This window comes from Vipera ursinii (genome assembly GCF_947247035.1).
Source record: "Vipera ursinii genome assembly, chromosome: Z".
Classification (NCBI taxonomy): domain Eukaryota; kingdom Metazoa; phylum Chordata; class Lepidosauria; order Squamata; family Viperidae; genus Vipera; species Vipera ursinii.
Genome location: NC_139517.1, coordinates 117,041,293 through 117,060,964, shown reverse-complemented (window position 1 = coordinate 117,060,964; position 19,672 = coordinate 117,041,293). Strand labels below are relative to the sequence as shown.

At 37.1% G+C, this 19,672-nt stretch overlaps 1 protein-coding gene across 1 annotated transcript in view; it reads right to left on the bottom strand.

Moving 5' to 3' along the window:
• Window positions 1-19,672, bottom strand: part of ADARB2 (adenosine deaminase RNA specific B2 (inactive)) — a gene marked incomplete at both ends in the record, with an annotated part of 478,028 nt that overhangs the window by 132,858 nt on the left and 325,498 nt on the right. Inside the window, one exon of the mRNA XM_083378222.1 lies at window positions 4,592-5,499. Within this exon, the coding sequence (XP_083234348.1) occupies window positions 4,592-5,499 (908 nt within the window). The remainder of the gene's footprint in view (window positions 1-4,591; window positions 5,500-19,672) is intronic.

Genomic DNA, 19,672 nt, shown 5'->3' with positions numbered 1-19,672 from the left:
CTTTATTAATATTTACCAGTTGTGAGCTTCAGTAACATCATAGAGGAAGGGAGTTGCCATGTACCTGCCTTGCACATTTCCTGTTTCCAAAATACATGTAGGACAGGAAAAAGTTTCTCCATCCCTGCAGTTGCAGTCACAGTAATGGTGCATTTGTCACCAACAGTGTCTGTTATCCTTTTCTGAATGGCCAAGGAACCCAGCAAGGGCAACAATGACTGCAGAGAGGAACAGCTGGCTTTCTAATAATTGCTGCTGATGATATAGGCTTTGCTTGTGGGAACATGACATTGATGCTGGGAAACAGCTTTGCTTCTGTGGGTGTTAAATGACTGCCCGGTTGCCTACAGAGAGATGACAGACAGTGATGAAAATTTGATGGCAGTTGCAATGGAACGCTCCTATGACTAAATGCTTAATAGGGATTGGGAAAGGAGGAACAATGGTGCTTTTTCTGTTCCTCAGGACTTTTCCCCCTTGGAAATACTTCATTCATAATCTCCCCAGAATCTCTGCCTGAATCTCTAATACTTGGGGGAAAAAAAAAGAATACGAACATGCTGATGAAACTCAGCCATCCAGTAGAGAATACCGCTGCTACTATTTATTGTGCTTCTTCAGCCATTCTTTGACCCTGCAAGGAACAAGTATGTCATGAGCATTTTCCTGCGGTAATAATAAGTGAAGCATATTCTTAAGTTCCAAAAACCAAAACTTGACCTACCTTTATTTGGAGTTTGTGCTCAAAGGATATCCTTTCGTGCATAGGACAGATTTATTTTAATGTCCTTTGTCTGGGGCATACTTCTGCAATCTGTTAAATAATGGGAGACTGTGAAATCAATATAATCCCCCGCCCCCCGCCCCCCCCTATTTCCAGGAAAGGGAAATCCTGTAACTTTGAGATTATGAGCACTCTCCATTATTCCCTGTGTTTGCCAGGAAACCTCGTTGGAAGTAATTCCAATTTATATTTTGAGGGATGCTCACTTTCCTTTCAGACCGATCTCTTCTTTGCTTACCTGGGTGAGATGTCTTTGTGTTTGCAGACTCAATTAAGCAATAGTGTTAAGATTTATCAAGCATGTGAGCTCAAAGTATCTCTAAAGTCTAGGGGAAAATGGTGCTCTTTTCCAATCTACTGTACATGCATTTATAATGACCACTTTATTATTAAAACATATTCCCTTTATGTTAATTTCTATTATTCTACATTCTATGTTCTATATGCTGAGTGCTTCATTACTGAACATACAATCATCAAATCCCCAATTGTTAGGACAGTGGAATATAGCCCACACTCAGCCTCTTCAAAGTGAGATCTTCTCTCATAACCTGAATTTATATACTTCTGGTAGTGAGCTTTGTTCAGCTGCGGCAAATCAAGTATCCTTTGAGTCAGGTTCAGCTCCTGGTGACTTAATGGATACATTCATGGAGTTTTCTTGAAAACAATATAAAAATGATTTGCTGGATTATTGGAAGAATTCTAAAATGCAAGGGAAAAATTATTTTCAGGGTTTTGGTTATACTTAGGATTGGAGTTTTCATTAACTCATGCCAACTCTTACTTGTGCCTATTTTTCCATCTATATAATGTAAAAGCTTCATTATAGGTTAACCCTAACTTCTACAATGCCTAGGTTTAATTTCTTTCCTCTTCTAATATTTCATAATTCCTCTTCTAATATTTCATAATTCCATTTTGCTTTTCCTGCTTGTACTTTCAGTATTTCACTATTGGAGAAGTATGTGGCACTGACAAGTTCTAACTGATGCAAAATTTCCACTAATATACTGCTTGTCTTAGTGTCTTTACTGGAGACGCTGACAGTTGCTCAAGGTGTTTCTTCAGAGTGTTCTAAGAAAGTTCTGTTTTCCACTGGTTATCTGGAGCCTCATTTCTTTCCCACAGCTCACCTAAATCTCTACAGATAAAAATAATTTGTTTCCCTAATACTTTCATTCTCACCTTCCATAACTTGAGATGACTTTGTCTGTTTTGCAAGCCAACTAGAAAAAAATGCTTGTGTGTCATTGAGAAATACTAACATTCCAGACAATTCCAGTACTTCTTTAGTGAAGGAAGTTAAGGTTACTGGAGTTAAGCCAATCGCTTCTTTACTAATGTTTAGGAAGGGGTTCAAAATATATTCTTCACCTATCAGCAAATCACTACTTTTGATCTAAATGTTTTATTGTAGTAAGTGGGGAGAGATACATATACTATATATACAGATAAACCCATCTGCTTATAAGCTGACTCTCAAGTACCATGAAAAAGGCTTCACCCACTGATAAACCAAGCTCAACATTTCCATATGTTTTAATTTTCACAATTGGCTTATCTGCGGGTAGTGTATTTTTTAAATGGTATTTTGGATAAAAATTCAAGGGTTTGTTTATCACTTTAAAAGCTGAGGAAAAGACTACTATATAGATTTGTGCTTCCACAGAAAGTTAAACCCAATTTTGGGGGTGCTTTGGCAGCTAAAATTCTTGGTTTATCCACCAGTATGTAGGGTAACTTTTTCTGATTCCCATGGAATGAACAATTTCACCAAACATATCTCCCAGCTACGTTGGGTCAATCCGGAGATTGATTAATCTTTCAGTTTTGGTTTCTGACAGCTTCTTATTTTTCCAGGCTTCATTTGTTTCTTCCATTTCCACACCAGTTTGAAACATTAAGACATAATTTGTATGAAAATTCATACTTTTTTTCTGCTCACTGTTTGTAATGTACAGATTTCTGTACTATAGGTTTTATTTCCATTTAAGAAAATGCATTTTGTATATTTTCATTAATCAATGAAGGTCTGATTTTGAGAACTGCTTTGCAAAATTTGGAGAATGGTGAATCTGGAAATATAAAAGAGGCTTGAGTATAGGTTCAAAAAGGGTGGAATTTACAGTAGTACAGTAGGTTTGCGTTGCAATGTGAATCAGCTGAATTTTTCCTTGTCTTACACTCCAGCCAATATTTTTCTTTAGTTAAAATACCATATAATCTGATTCTTTAAATAAAAGCCATTTGGGAATTCCTTTAATATATTTCTGAAATGGCATGTGGAGAAGAACTCGTGGTTGATATTTGCTCAAACTATCTTTAGGTAAAGTCTATTATAGTTTTGACCTATTACTGTTTTTATTCTCTTTTTGTGCATCTGTTCCATTGATGCACATAAACTGTTTAATTTGACCACTTGGTTCCACACATTTGTTCAATAAGCCTTAATTTTGTGGCCAGAAATGGGATAGAAAATGTCAAACATGGTTTTTTAAAAAATAGATACATTCACAACACGTAAATATGTAATACTGAAATTTCTGTAATGCAATTTAACCCAGAATAATGTTCAAAGATGACTGTACTATAAAATAGCCCATCTAATTCAACAAACTGACTACTGTACAAGGCAAAAATGAAAGAAAATGCAAGCTAAGGTTAGTGGATTTGGCATGCACAGTTAAATATTTTTTTAAAAAAACTCCACAAAAACTATAATGAAAATTGTCAGAAGAGTTAAAATTGAAATATATTTTCCAACTACACATAGTTTACACATTGTGTAAACTAATAAATATTAGCAAAACACCCCTTTTGGAGGATTTTCCTTCCAGGTATGGATCATAGATCTTATTTTGTGACCCTGAAATACCACATGAATACTTATTTCCTCTAATTTATGAGTAGTAAGTAAATTCTAACATAAATGGGAAAAATCTGAAAGCAGATATAGGTCTCAAGGGGAAACCTATGAAGGTGCTCTATTTTTCCCCAACTACCTTTTTCAAAAGCTTAGGAAAAGCAGAGGAAATTTTACTTGAATAGAGGAAGAGTCCAAGACAAAACAGCTACCATGAAGGACAACACTGAAAGAAAATTCAGGTAACAAAATCAATCAATCAGTCAATGTAACCTCATCGCATCTTATTTTAGTTACTAACCCAAAACTAGCAACACTTTCATATTAGAGTACACAAAAATTGGATTGTTTTCTTGCTTCAGCACCCAAATACTCCACATGAACATATAATTGGCAAAACACCACCAGCTTTTTCCTTTATCTCAGTCATTTGATTGACAACATCTTTAATATTTGTGTGAAGTCTGAGGGTGAAATCTGGGATATAGACTCGTACATTTAAAAGAATGATGTCCTCTTTCTCTAACTGTAACTTGATAAGGAGGGGGGAGATAAAAAGGGTACCCCCCAACATATCTTAGTTATGACATCTTTCTTAAGAGCAAATACTTTGATAATAAAAACAAGAATAGGGCTCTGCATTCTTTACTTATGGAAGTACTATTAATTTGCAGCTGAAATACTGACAGTCCTTCAAAGGTCTCTATGCTCAACTTTCCTTTTTAGAAATTAATTCGTCTGGTGGCTCTTAGTTATGCAAAAGGGGAAGAAAATGCCAACGTCTTTGCACATGGCTTCAGCAAGGAATGAGACACTGCTGAAGTACAGCACCCTCTGGGCGAGCGTTCTGATAAAGTCACAATTTATGGCTAGAACACAAGAAATCACATTAATTTTACAGAATCCCTTCAGCTCGGTGGTGGCTACCTCAGAGCTCTCACCTGTGGCAAATGATTACATTTGCTCCTGCTGGGAATGTGACTGGGCAGACGAATGTTAAAGAGGGCCTGCAGCGCAGCCTGTGCTGCTTGACCTTTAGCCAGCTTCTTGCTACGTCCCGAGCCTTCAAATGTTCTCCCATCCACTCTCACAGCCATCACAAAACTCTTGATATGCTGCTTCTCCACAGTCTCTGAAAGGCAGACGTACCTCAGTCCTGACCGCAGCTCATTGAGCAACACCACTGGGTTCTTTTCACTCTTGGCTGTGGACGCCATCTTGTCCTTGTTTTGTTTAGGGTGGCCCATGAAGTCCAACGTGTGGTAGAATAACTTCCCTTGACGGCAGGCCTTGGAAAGCCATTCATTATTAACCGGGCTACAGACTGAGAATTTCTTATTGTGTGCAGATGGTTCAAACTCCTTGAACAGAGTGTCTGGAAAGTCTTCCAGGTCTGATGTAAAGTCTGTAGAAGGGTTGAAACAATTCCCCATGGCAAAGTGAGCTTGAGATGCATTGGGAAACTGCACAAATGACTTGAGGGCTTGTTCAGCGGCTCTCATTTTAGCTTTCTTTTTTGTTGGACCAGTGCCTTCAAATGTATGTCCATTGACCTCCACAGCAACTGCAAATACTGGGGCGTGGACAGGACCTGTTTGGGAAATCATTTTATATTGTAAGCCAGGTTTAAGTTCATGCAGCTGAACCAGGGCATTCTTTGGTGTTACAGACCATGAGACCTTCTTGCAGATGAGCTGAAATTTGCAGAAATGTCCACTGTTGCCCTCTTCTAGAGGCCTTTTTCTTTTGACCCTGGAAGTTGCTACTCTTGATCTTTCATTAGAAGTAACTGAATGATCTTCTAAATTGCCAATGTTACGGTTCTCCTTTACTTCAGCACTGCTTATATCTGTTTGGAAAAAGAAAGCAAAAAAAAAAAAAAAGCCCGCTAACATTACTGGAACTGATGTAAAATGTACACACAAAAGTTCAAATGTATTGGCATAAATCTTGATTGAGATTATTATTTTTTAATCAGTTTGGCAAAACCTAGTTATATGGATGAGAATATTTTTTTCTTTCTTCAAATATGTGAATTATTGAATGTTGTAATGAATGTTGTAAGGTTTACAACAGATAGCAGAAAGTAACTTTTACACACATAGCTAAATCATTACCCTACCACAAGACACAATAGTGACTGCTAATAAACATTGTTTTAAAGGGAGATTAAACTAATTTATAGAAAGTAAGCTTATTAATCAGTATAAGACAAGATAACCATATACTACAACCAGTGCTTTTTTTGGTAAAAGAAAATGGTGCCGGAACTCACACATGTCATACAACCCGCCTTGCCTACCCTACAAGGTTCCATCCAAAAAAGGTGCCGGAACTCCGTTCTGAGCGTTCAATGAGAAAAAAAGCCCTGACTACAACTAGGATCAAGGTTACCATGAACATATATCTGAATACCATCTCCTGGGAAAATAGCTATATCTTGCTGCTCTACTTCCCACAGACATCTGGCTTAGCAATCCCATAAAACAGGATGTTGGACGACTATACAGTCATCTGCTTTAATCCAGTAATGCTCTTATAGTCAATGTCAATGAATGATTCCAGGAGATAATGAATGCTTGGGTGGGGGCATAATTCTGCCTGCTCTGATTCAGCTGGAGATGGGCTCTCTTTAAAAGTAAGAACGCCTGATAACTTGATCATACTTTTACAATGATAATTTACATCTTTTCCTTCTTAAAGAAGTAGTTGAGATGGGCAGCAGCTGCTTGGAAGAACCCAGATTATCTTGTTTCTACTAGGAAATCAGATAAATCTAGATTCTTTTCAATCAATACTCAGGCCTGTTCCTGGGACAGAAATGACGTTAGTTGCTTGGGAGAATTACCACTAGGACCATGATCTGTGGAAGTGTGCTTCTCTTGGTCCTACTAAGCCCTTCAAAGCCATTCCATCCACTAAGCCTTTCAAAACCATTCTACCATGGTATCATTCTGGGTCATCAGCAAAGGTTGGGGCAGAGGCTTATGATATGGTTAGGCCTTCAGCAAGGGTTAAAGCAGGGTCTTGAAGTCAGTTTCACTCTATGGTAGAGGGTGAGATGCATTCAAGCCCTTATATTCTCCAATCCTTTGCAGATGTTCCAGAGGCTGCAGATGGCACGAAAAGTGGCAATATGATTAATGGTGGGACAATCCCACCATTTCAAAATAATATCCATTTTAAAGTTGTTACACTGGTTACCAGTAGGCTTCTAGGACCCATTCAAAGCCTAAGCTGTTGTCTAACATTCCACCCAGCTAGCATTAAGTCACATCAACTCTTGCCTTGCCATAAAAGAATCTGCCTTATCATCTGGAAGTGACACGCTAAGAATCCATCTCCATGCAAGGTAAAAGTTGGTAGGTTTTTGTACTGTTGCCTATGGTGTAAAATGATTTCCTTCTACCGATATGTGAAGTTCCAACTCTCTCTGCAATCTAAACCAAGTGAAAAGAGGCCTATTCCATTCAACCTTTGTTTTAGACTGATTAGGGCACCATGACAGCCGGGCATTTATAAATTATACTGTATTAGTTTAGTTTATGCTGCTTTACAGGAAATTTGGATTTGCTCTTCACCGCCTAGAGGCTTTCGAGATTTGTGCAGACTAGAAAAGCTTCAAGCAAGCAAGTGAGCAAATTGTACAGCAACTGTTTCCCTTTGTGGAGATAGAATATATTTTGTACATAGTCCTTGACTCACAACCAGAACTGGGTCAGGAACTTTTTTTTGCCACGGTTGTAAAGCCAATCATTGCAGTTGTTAAGCAAATCCAGTTTCCTCTATTGAATTGTTGGAAGCCTCCTGGGAAGGTAATCAATGATGATGTTGTGGCCCCAGAATGCTCAACTGTCAGTTGCCAAGCATCTGAATTGCAATCACATGACTGTGGGGACGTTGTGATGGTTGTAAGTGTAAGACTAATCATAAGACTCTTTTTCCAGTGCTGTTGTAAATTGGAAGAGTTGCTAAACAAATGGTTGTAAATTGAGGATTAACTTTCTCTGAAATTTAAGTCCAAAAGACTGTCTTCATACTATCCTGGCTTAGAATTTAATCCTTATCCTCCTGCTTTTTATACAAAGACTTTAAATATAGAAATATCCACTTCTTCAATGTCCATATGAAATGAGTAAATTAGGATTGCACAACATGCTTAACCCTAAATCTGGACTAACAAAGCACAATTGCTGTATACATCCTATGCTATGTCCATAGCACTATGATTTAATGTGATAGCAGGATGCCTATAACATGCTGAGATGGGTTTCAAACAATACAGTAAGATCCCAGCCATAATAAGTCCCTGGGATGGGCAGTTACTTCCTATATTAATTTAAAACCAATCTCCTCTCCCCACTCCCTCAAAGCAGACATAACCTGTTGTTTCGAGTCATATCTTCCTAGAAAATAATGTAGAAATGTAGAACATTTACCCATCCCCCCTCCTGTTTTGAACAGTTTTTACTGAACCAATCACTATAGACAACGATACTGGAAGTATAAAGAGATAGGTAACCCTTGTTTCACATTGTATTCAGGTTTGAAAAGAATCTGTATTGATTCTGCACCACTGAATAGGAAAACACAAGGGGTTATTTGTATTTATAATTCATTTTGCCTTTCTCAATCTCTACTCCCCTCTCTTACTTTCATAATGCTGGCTGCATGGTTTGTGAACAGAGTAAATTCATCTTTAAACCTCCACATTCTTTCATGAACAGACTGAGAGACTGGTTCTGATAATTCTAATTAAATAGCTGAGAGTTCCTATGACCTTAACAAAATAATAATAATTAATAATAATAATGATGATGATGATGATGATGATGATAATAATAATAATAATAATAATAATAATAATAATAATAATAATAATAATAATAATAATAATAATAATAATAATAATTTGGAAGGTACCTTGGAGGTCATCTAGTCCAACCCCAGAATTCAAAGCCAATTTGGTCAGACTAAAAATTCTACCTGCATGTTTCCAGTTTATACCCAACTTTCTGTAGCCATGCTTTTCTCAAATTAGTTGCAGATGACAAAGTATTCTGTCAATAATAGTGTCCTTTGAAATTGCTTTGAATTGTAGTCCTGACTACTTTAAGAATTGACTCAGAGTTGTAGGAATTGTAGCTCTGGCATATCAGGAGGACACAAGAATGTCTGGAGGAGGAGAAAACTGATGAAAAAGTCTTGGCCAATTCCTAATTTAGGGAAGCTGGTTGGGGAAAAATTATTTTCTTTTGCTCTTTTGCACAGCATTTTTGGGAACTTGATTTTATGACCTCCTTCAAACATGATCTATGGGATACATCTGCTTGCAATGACTACCTATTGATCCATCTGTGTATAATAAGAACAGGAACATAAAGAAAATTCCATCTCTCCTTCTGGCTGTGTAGCTCTATATATTATTATGACTACAATGGAATAATCATTTAAAGTAGTGGTTTAGAGCAATAATTTGGTCTAGGATTGAATAGTTTTAGGTTTAGCTTTTCCTTCTAATGGCCATATGCTATATCCTTTAATAAGCACCCTTTGATGCAGAAAAGAAAAATAAAGTAAAAACAATAAAATGAGCATTTGTAATCACTTAGTTTACATGGTCAGCTAAGAAAAGATGTTGTGGTGTGTACTGTAAACTCTGATTGTACTTTGTAGATCCAATGAGTGCTTTGTCACTGTCTCTATCTCTTGCTGCTAGCTTGTGGGATTTTCGACTTTAATAATAAGGAGCATTACCTATTGCACCACTGGTTTAGAATGATGTTACATCCTATTATTCATCAGTATTTTTTTATTTTTTAATTATTAAAATATTTTGAAATCAATTGAAAAGTGCAATTTCTAAATTCACAAAATTGCATTTCTAATTTTAAATGGCAGATGCCATCATAAAAGAGGTGTCTTGTCTTATGGATTCTAGACTGGATCTCTCTCTGATAAATTTCCATCCACTACTTTTTGCCTTCAGGTGCTTTGGAGAATAGGTTGATCATGTCCTCTCTGTGGCACCTCCTCAAATATTGGAAGACGGCTATCAAAGAACCCCTAGTGCTTCTCTTTGCTATACTAGACATACCCAATTCCTGCAACTGTTCTTCTTATGTTTAGCCTCCAGTGCCCTAATCATCTTTGTTCTTCTCTGCACTCTTTCTAGTGTCTCAACATTTTTTTTGTATCATGGTGACCAAAACCAGTATTTCAAATATAGTGTTATCAAAGCAGTATAAATTGGTACTAACACTTCATGTGATTTTGATACTATCCCTTTGTTGATGCAAACTAGGAGTGTATTGGCTTTTTTGGTAGCTGCAGCATGCTGCTGGCTCATATTTAAGTGGATGTCCACTAAGACTCCTTCTTTTGTTTTTTCTTGCCTAAGTGTAAAACATTACTTTTTACATTTTGTTGGATAGAGTCCAGTTTTCAAGACTGTCAAGATCCTTCTGAGTTTTGAGCCTGTCTTCTGAAATGTTGGCTATTCCCTCCAGCTTGATTGCAGAAACTTACACTGCTCTTCTTTTTAATACTCAGTTAGAATTTGCCTGCCTGTAATTTCAACACATCATTCCATATGGGACAGCAAGTCTTGGCCTTCTTCTCCTTTACTTGTCTTTTTTTCAGAGCTGAAACTCTGAAAATAGTCCCTGAAACTAATCTGAGTTCTTTGAATCTTTTTTTTTAAAATGTGATGCCTGGAAATGCACGTAGTATTTGGAATGGATTCTGGAATAAAATAAAATTATGGTTCTCTATTATATAGAAACTATACTTCTGTTAACACAGCTTTGGTCTCTATTCTGTTGACTTATATTGACCATCCGATCAACTGCAAGTCTGGAATTCTTTTTACACTTACAGTACTATTATGAAGGCACATGTTTTCTTCTTCTGCAAAAATAATCTTGTATCTGTCTCAGTTAATTTTTTTCTGATATTTTTCAGTCGGAGGCTTTCATGGAAGTGCATGACATGCTATATTGTACTCATGTATTGCCAAGGGAACAAAGAAAACAATAGTTTTGTTTTAGGGGAAATTAAACAATTGGTTCCTCCTATTCCAATTTGTTCTACTGTTTAGAACCTGACTATCTCACTCATTCAGTGTGACCCCATCAGAACAACCTTGGAATAGAAGTCTAAGGCCAGAAAAATGAGTTGGGTGAAGATTCCCAAAACAGCCTTGCAATGAATGATACCATATTAAGAAAGCAACCTACAAGCTTCCCAAACCATCAGGTCCCAAACTATGGTTGCCATTAAATTATTATGTTTCATAGAATGGAAGGGGGGAGAATTACTAAATATATACAGTAGGATGATGATGCTATCTGTTCACTCTCCATATTTTCTGTTCTTATGCAACTTCTTTAGGGCATGGTTAAGAAGCTGGGGTTGTCCTTGCGATGGAGTTCCTGCCAAACTAGCAGCTCGAAAGCATACAAATGCAAGTACATAAATAGGTACCACTTCAGTATGAAAGTAATAGTGCTCTGTGACATCATGCTGGCCCCATGATTACATATCTTTGGACAGTGCTGGCTCAATGGCCTTGAAAAGGAGGTGAGCATCACCCACTATTGTTGGCAATGACTAGTGGAATAAAATCTGCAGGGACTCCTCTACCTATGGTTTCTCAATCATTTTATGCTCTGGCTGGGGGGTCAACTTTGATGGTGTTTTGACACCATACTTTTTGACAGCCTCATTTCCTGGCTGGACTTCCAGGCTGGTCCCAAACCTGAATAAATGAATAAATGTGTAAGATCTGTTGAGGTAAGACCTGATGGCCTACCTTGTAAAAAGCTCACCAAGATTTTTTTTTAATGGAAAGGCTTTCAAATATATAGGAAGCATTAACCAAATGTAAGGGAGGCAATCACATTAAGTGATTAATTTAAACCAATTAATTAATTTAAACCAACTTTATACTTTGTCATGACTTCATTTCTTAGGATTGGCTCAAATATAAAATGTGCTTCCAACATGAAACAGCTGTGATGGTAAGATTATTAAATCCCAATGATTTATATTAGACTGAAGAAATTATTTGTTCCAAAATCTTAATTTCATTTGACAAAATGAAAATGAAAAGTTTTATTTGTAAATTTGTGAAGATTAATCTTAGATCTCTTTGTTCATTCCTCCTTTTATCTCTGAGTCATGCCTTTTCTCCCCTCTGTCATTATGAGGACAGTGTTACTGGCACAGTCGCATCATAAAGTCTGTAATGCACCATTAAAATGGCCCTACTTTGGTCACTGGGTCACAAGTCAGAAAAACCTGCCATCTAATACTCCATGCTACATTTGAAGTGATAATGTTATTCCTCTTGAAGGCTACTCTACTATCTGGTGGCTGGAATATTTGGTGAAAATAATATGTATGGCAGTAATGTTTTCATTTCAATTATATGCAAAGAGTGTATTCCAGGTTGTGACCTATTTCTATATGAAGAAAGTATCTCTTATATTAATTGACAGGTTGAAAGCCCAGAAATTAAAGACATGAGATTAAAAAAGGAAAAGAAATACAGCTATACTCATAACATTTGTTCATAACAAATGCATTCCTTAACATCCTATTCTCGCAAACCAAATTCATGTCCATGTTCCAATTTTATGAATGGCCCTTTGTTTCTAAATTTATCAATTCCATTCAATCCTAACTTTGTCACCTTATCCCACCTCTTAGTCTGTTGCTCATTCTTCAGATATTTTGTAATTTAATTGTCATTCATTCTCTCTACATTCCAATTCACATCAATGTACTTCTTTTGCACTATAGCTCTTGTATTCACTCCACATTCATTTAAAACAGATTCACTCGTGATTCTATCTCTTTTAAGTACTCCATTGCCACTGCATTCAACTTACCCAATTCTCATTTCCATATAACAAATTGGGTTCTTTATTCAAGAATATTCATTCCTTACAACAATTCTACCTGCATTTGCACATCTTAAAACTTCTTCATTCATTTTTCCATCTTTAGTAAGCATTTTATAAAGGTGCACAAATTAATAGTAACAGTAGTACTGGTAGTAGTTTAATTGAATGTGTAGCTACAACTGAATGTAGTACAGATAATGAAAATTATATATATATATATATATATATATATATATATATATATATATATATATAATTTTCATTATCTGTAGTACATTCAGCTGTAGCTACACATTCAATTAAACTACTACCAGTACTATATATAATCATAGCATATCATAACAAAATATTTTAATAATCAATGTAAGAAATTTCCCAGTACAATCTAATGACTAATATGAACATTTCCTTATATTAAAGCAAATAATGATAGATTTTCCCATCTTCATAAGGGTCCTCCAAAAAGAGCCACTTGAGATCAGACTCCAGATGTAGCACAAGGAGGGACGTAATTCCAAAGAGCAGCAACCAAGTGGGAGAAAGCGCACAACAATGGAAAACTAATTGACCTTGATTGTGCTATTGAGTTGAACACAAAGGAGCATGAATTTTAATCAAGGTTTTCAAATAACAGAGAAGTCCTGTATACATGGCAGATCAGCACTAGCTATTTAAACTGATAATGCTCCTTATGTCTTGACAAAGGGACAAATATATGGGACAATCTAAAACTAGTTAAACTTGCCAGTCAACTTTTTCTGGTTTCTTATTAACCTAAGCCTCATAGCAAATTGAACCACAGACCTCAAAGAAGTCCAGTGTCAATGCTATCTTCATTCCAATGTCAACAGAAATGTCTTACTCTAAATCAGGGGTGTCAAACTCAATTTTATTGAGGGCCGCATCAGCATTGCGGTTGCCCTCAGGGCCAAGTGGATATGGCCAGGGTGGGCGTGGCCTACTGGGTGGGCGTGGCTAGAGTGCGTATGGCCTACTGGGTGGGCATGGCCAGCTCTACATCGTTCGCATCAAGGGTGCCTATGGGGGCCTGGGCAGGAGTGGGACAGATCTGAGGGTCTCTGGCAGAAGGAGGGTCTCTGGGCCAGGGCCAAGGCAGTGGGGACCATTCCCTCACTGTTTCCAGAATGGCTTTGCGGGCCACATGAAACCACTTCGCGGGCCGGATCTGGCCCCCGGGCCTTGTGTTTGACATGTCTGCTCTAAATGTTTCCTGATATGAAATTCTTTCCATAACAAAATTCTAAGACCATTACTAACCACGAAAATTCTCTCTTAATAATATCTCTAATGGCATGCTAGTCCCAAGGTCAATGTTTTATAGCATGGCAAGCAATGCCATAGTAAAACAGCAAGAACATCACTAATGAAAACAAGTCACTGAAAAGCTAACCAATCAGATAAATATAATCATAGACCTCAAGGAAGCCTACCCCAAGCTCTATTTTCATCATTATGCCAAAATACATTTTTATTCTAAAAGTTTCTTGTCTAAATAGAGTCACTTTGGTGTAGGGTTAAGGAGTTACGTTAAACACTGTGAGTTCTAGTCCTGCCTTAGACATGAAGCCAACTGGATGAATTTGGGCCAGTCACATTTCTTAGTCATAAGCAGCAGGCAATGGCAAACCACTTCCAAAAAACTTTATCGAGAAAACTATTTCCTCATAAATCTAAGATTTTAATTGTGGAAACATACTTTAAAGCTAATCCACACATAAAACTGAATGACAGATCATTTTTCACACCATTTTTCCTGCTAAACACAACCACTTTGCCTTTTAATACATAATTTTTCAGATCTATGCTTTTCATCATACAATCTACCCAACATCTGATGCAATTTATTTATTTATTTATTTATTTATTTATTTATTTATTTATTTATTTATTTATTTATTTATTTATTTAGATTTATATACCGCCCTTTCCCGAAGGACTCAGGGCGGTTTACAGGGTATTTAAAACAAGAAATACAAAAGTTAAAAACAATTTAAAAAATTACATCAATCCCTGAAAAAAAAGAAAAAAACCCCAATTAAAATTAAAATTAAAATTAAAATTCTCAGCCTGGGCCAGAGAGTCGAAGAGCCAGGTCTTCAGGTCCTGGTGGAATGAACGGAGGTCGGGGGCAGTCCTAAGCTCCATGGGCAGCTGGTTCCAGAGGGCAGGTGCACCCACTGAGAAGGCCCTCCCCCTGGGTGTTATCCACCAGCAATCTTTTACCGCAGGCACCCTGAGCAGGCCCTCCCTGTGGGAGCGCATTGGACGAAGGGAACTTGATGCTGGCAGCAGGTGTTCCCTCAGATATCCCGGACCCAAGACATTTAGGGCTTTATAGGTCATCACCAGCACCTTGAATCTCACCCGGAGGGCAACCGGGAGCCAATGCAGCTCGCGGAGTAGAGGTGTTACATGGGAGTATCGGGAAACCCCCATCACAACTCGCGCGGCCGCATTCTGCACCAGCTGAAGCCTCCAAGTGGTCCTCAAGGGCAGCCCCATGTAGAGAGCATTGCAGTTTCAGGTTCTCAGCTAACAGCGCAGCATTTTTGCTTACAAAAATACCCAAGCAGTCACCACAAGCATTTTTATGCACGGAACTACATTTCTAAATTCTATAACTACAAATATTATTCTATTTCTTAATATTTTCAAGAGTAATGTGAAAGTTGAATTAACAATAGACTAGGAGAATGAGAATGCTATTTAGCTCAATTCTTTCTGCTGAAGTAAAATTATCTCTTGAGTTAAAAAAAATTAAACTGCTTTGCCTAGACTAGTGTGAGTATTGATGTGGGTATTGACATTTTTCTTTTATAAACCTTAAACAGATATGAAGACATGTATATGTATAGTGCAGACTAACTGGGATAATAAAGAAGAACATGATTATTGACATTAAGTCTTTTGTCCTCATCTGTTTTTAATGTATCTTTTTTCCTATTTTTCTCTACATTTGTTCTATTCTGTCAGGTTTTTTATGTTTGCTGATATTTAATAAATAAACATTGAGTTATATTTTTGTTACCGGTATTAAGTAGTATATGTGCTTGTTCTCATATGGTTATAGGGATTGAATGTGTGTGTGTGTGTGTGCCAAGTTCAACTAAATTAGAAAATTTTCAGCAAGATTTCCGTGCAATTCCTCACAGAAAAGAGAACAATTGCAGTAGAGAAATTACTTCCATATTAACATTTGTTCATTCATTTTTTATAGAGAAAAAGTTAACTGAAAACTAAACCATACTGTCAATGCTGCTAACATCGAATGTTCTTGCTTTGACAAAAGATGAATAAGCAGCTATTTCATATTTAAAACTTGTGTGTTACTTTTAGAACTAGAATCAGTTGTTGCTGGGGGGTGGGGAGGAGGAAGAATGTCTTTCAAGGCTGTTTTGAAATAAGATTTTTGTGGGTTGTCTAACAGAAGGGAAAACTGACCCTTCAAATTAATTGGAGAATGTGATTAATGACAGCAATGAAAAGGAGGAGAATTGTGTTTAATATATTGTGCTAAGGGGAGGGGAATTCAGATTCCAGCTTCCCTAGCAAGCTTTGCCGATATTATAGGACTCTAATAAAAGACTTTTAAGGTAAACAATGCCTCAGAGTCCTTTGAAGAACTCATCCATTGGAAACTTGACACATACACTTTTCAGCATTTCTTCCTAATTCCAAAAACGAAATGAAGATACTTGGAAGAGGAATTTGTTAATTTAAATGTTAACAAAAAAGCTGAAAAAAAAACATAAAGACATTCCAAGTCCATTATAAAGTTTCTTAGGGGATGCATGAACACCAAGGAGTAATTTCTAATTCTTTTTTTGAGAAGTTTTAGAAGCGAACAAACTTGAGCGATAGACTAAAGGACAAATACCTCCCATCTTCTGAAATGGAGAGAATGGATTATGCATATTCTCATTCTTTTTCATGCAATTGTGTAAGGCAGTTGCATCTGTGACTTACTGGAAGAACTTTTAAAATAGTCTGCAAGGACATTCATTGGGAAGAGGTGTTAATAGTACCAATTGTATTACATACATGTAAAAAGGGGAAAATGTCTCTTGTATGACACTGCCATTTTGAGGTTGTTGCCCACCCTACCATGGATACCTGATAATCTCTGCAATTCACATTGATACAATGCAGCAATAGCATAGATATAAGATATAAGAATGTTGTGATGCTTATGACAAAATGAGAACTCAATTTTAAGGAAGCCAATTGATCAGAAAGTAGACTTTAAATAGTGTTCATAGAGTGCATTAATAAAAAAGTTAGTGATGTTGCCATCTGACAAAGTAAAAGATCTTGGAATTGTGTCAGACAGCATGAAAAAACATGGGTCCAGTGAGTGTCTGCTGTTAAAAGGCTGATTTGTTCCTTGTCATGGGTCATTAGGAAAGGAATAAAAAAGAAAACAGCCTATATTGTATCATAACACCTTCATAAAAATCAATGGTGTGTCCACACTTGGAATACTATCTATGATTTTGGTGGCTGCACATCAAAAGGAACACTGTTAACACTGGAAGAGGTGTAGAAAAGGATAAAGACAGTGATGCAGTTAAGGAAATCAATTCCTTTATTGTAGTAGGCTACAACTGGAATATTTACCTCAGAAAATTAACATATTAATGTCTGAACTGTGTATAAAATAAAGAGCACCTGAGAGCAGAACAAGAAGCAACGGATGGAAACTAGTCAAGGAGAGAAGCAACCTAGAACTAAGGAGAAATTTCCTGACAGTTAGAACAATTAATCAGTGGAACAACCTGACTCCAGAAGTTGTGAATGCTCCAACACTAGAAATTTTAAAGAAGAGATTTGAGAACCATTTCTCTGAAATGGTATCGGGTTTTCCTGCCTTAACAGGGGGTTGGACTAGATGACCTCCACAGTCCCTTCCAACTTATTATTATTATTGTTATTGTTATTGTTATGAGAAAAGATGGAATCTTAGTCAACATAAATAGTTAAGATTTAAGACAGACATAACAGGTTCTTCACACCAACCAAATATGGATTTTACTCTTACGTGACACACTTGGATAGCTTTAAAGAATAGATATTTTTACCCTGAGTAGATTATTAATGACTGCTATAACAGTGAAAATGTCATATTTCTCTTATACCCAAATCTATTTGTCTAAGAATGCTGTCTCTAGAGGCCAACAGTGAGAAAAGTGTACAACAAGGAGCCGTGGTGATGCAGTTGTTAGAATGCAGTCTTACAGGCAAATTTGGCCCTTTACCAGGAGTTTAATCCTGACAGGTTCAAGGTTTGACTCAGCTTTCCATCCTTCTGAAGTTGGTAAAATGAGGGCCCAAATTGTTGGGGGCAATATGCTGATTCTGTAAACAGCTTAGAGAGGGCTGTAAAGCACAATGGAGTGATATATATAAGTCTAAATGCTATAGCTATTGCTATTTTAAAGTGTGGGTATTTGGAAAAAGGGGGGCAGAGTATTATATGAGTTGGGGGTGTGATTAAATATTTCATCACTTGGATCACAAATGCATGCAGATTAAATAATTTGTGTTGGATGCCTCCATAATTGAGGTAAATTACATTATTTGTATCAAGTGAATATAAGCCCAGTGTTATGAATACTTGTAGGCTATCTAAAAGCACTTTGCTGACTACTGTGTGATTAGAACTCTGGAGGTGGTAGGTCTTGGACATGATGGGTATAGAGATGTATAAAAATACCATAGGGGAGGTCTTATAGATTGTCATACAGATATCAGACAAAATCTTTGTGCTGAAAAAGAGAAGAGAGTAAAAAAGAAACTCAAAATTGTTCAACCTTGATTTTCTTATGTGTAAGAGAAATTATGCTAGGCTTTCAATATTCTGCTATTATTCCCTTCAAAATAAAGCAAAGTTCCTTGTAAAGGTGATGCTTGACCTGGTCTATCCTGAAGGCTGTGAATAGGCCAGGAGGCATTATTTCTTTCTGGGCACATAGCCATATTTAGCTTTAAGAGTTGACAACATTCTAAAACGTAAGATACAGTAGGAGTCCCCAACCCCCAGTCCATGGACTGGCACTAGGCCCCAGCATGCCAGCAAACAGACTGCATAAACAAGTGAAGCCCCATCTGTGGGATGCTGGCAGCACACAAAATGACTCCCCCTCTGGTCTGCAGAAAAAACTTTTCTCCAAGGAACTGGTCCCTGATGCCTAAAAGATTGGGGAGAATTCAGGTCAAACACTGAATTCTCTTTCATTTCTGTATAGATATACAAACTCCCCAGTTATGCACATTATTTATTTATTTTTATTCCTTCACAATGAAAATAAGCAGTTTTGTAAGAATCTGGAAGCTATGTGTAAAATTTTAGGGATTGCATATGACCCAAGTACATTTGTTTTTACTAGGTGTGGCCTAATTCACTTCCATACACATATCAGTATCAATATCAATATCAATTTCAGAATCTTCTATATTTATATCTATTTTCCTAGTGAATCTTCTTAAGGGAATAACATTTCCCTGTAAAGAAGGAGTCCATTTTAATTTTTCCCTTACTATGGGAAAACAGTGAGTAGGATTGTCATTGCTGCTCTTCACTCATCATGGTCTATCAAAACAAAGCATGGGCCATCAACACATAATTTAGTAATTTTCATCATTTCCATCATGATTCTCATGATGCAGCCTGACCGATTGCCCCCTGTGGACTGTGAATGGTGAATTGTCACCCTGACATTCTGATAGTTCTCATTCTCTTGAACCTTCTCATGGATTCAACCTGCTACTTGTTCCCCATCTGCATCATATCAGGCATCAGTCCCCAATCTTTCCAGTTCCACAGATTGTCAGAGCAGGGATGGAGGAGATGGATGCATGTGTATGCCTGCTGCTTGCATGGCCCGGATCCCAACGGCTGGAGACTGGTACCGGTCCATGGACTGGGGTTTGGGGACCCCTGATACAAGAAACAGACTGAGAATAGGTTCCACTTTCACCATTTACTCTCATACTTGGAAATTATGAATTTCACTTCCAAACCAATCTTGAAATGTGGATATGGGCTTCATTCTGGCTGCTATATCAACAGAACCACCAAAAGCTTTTCCTCTG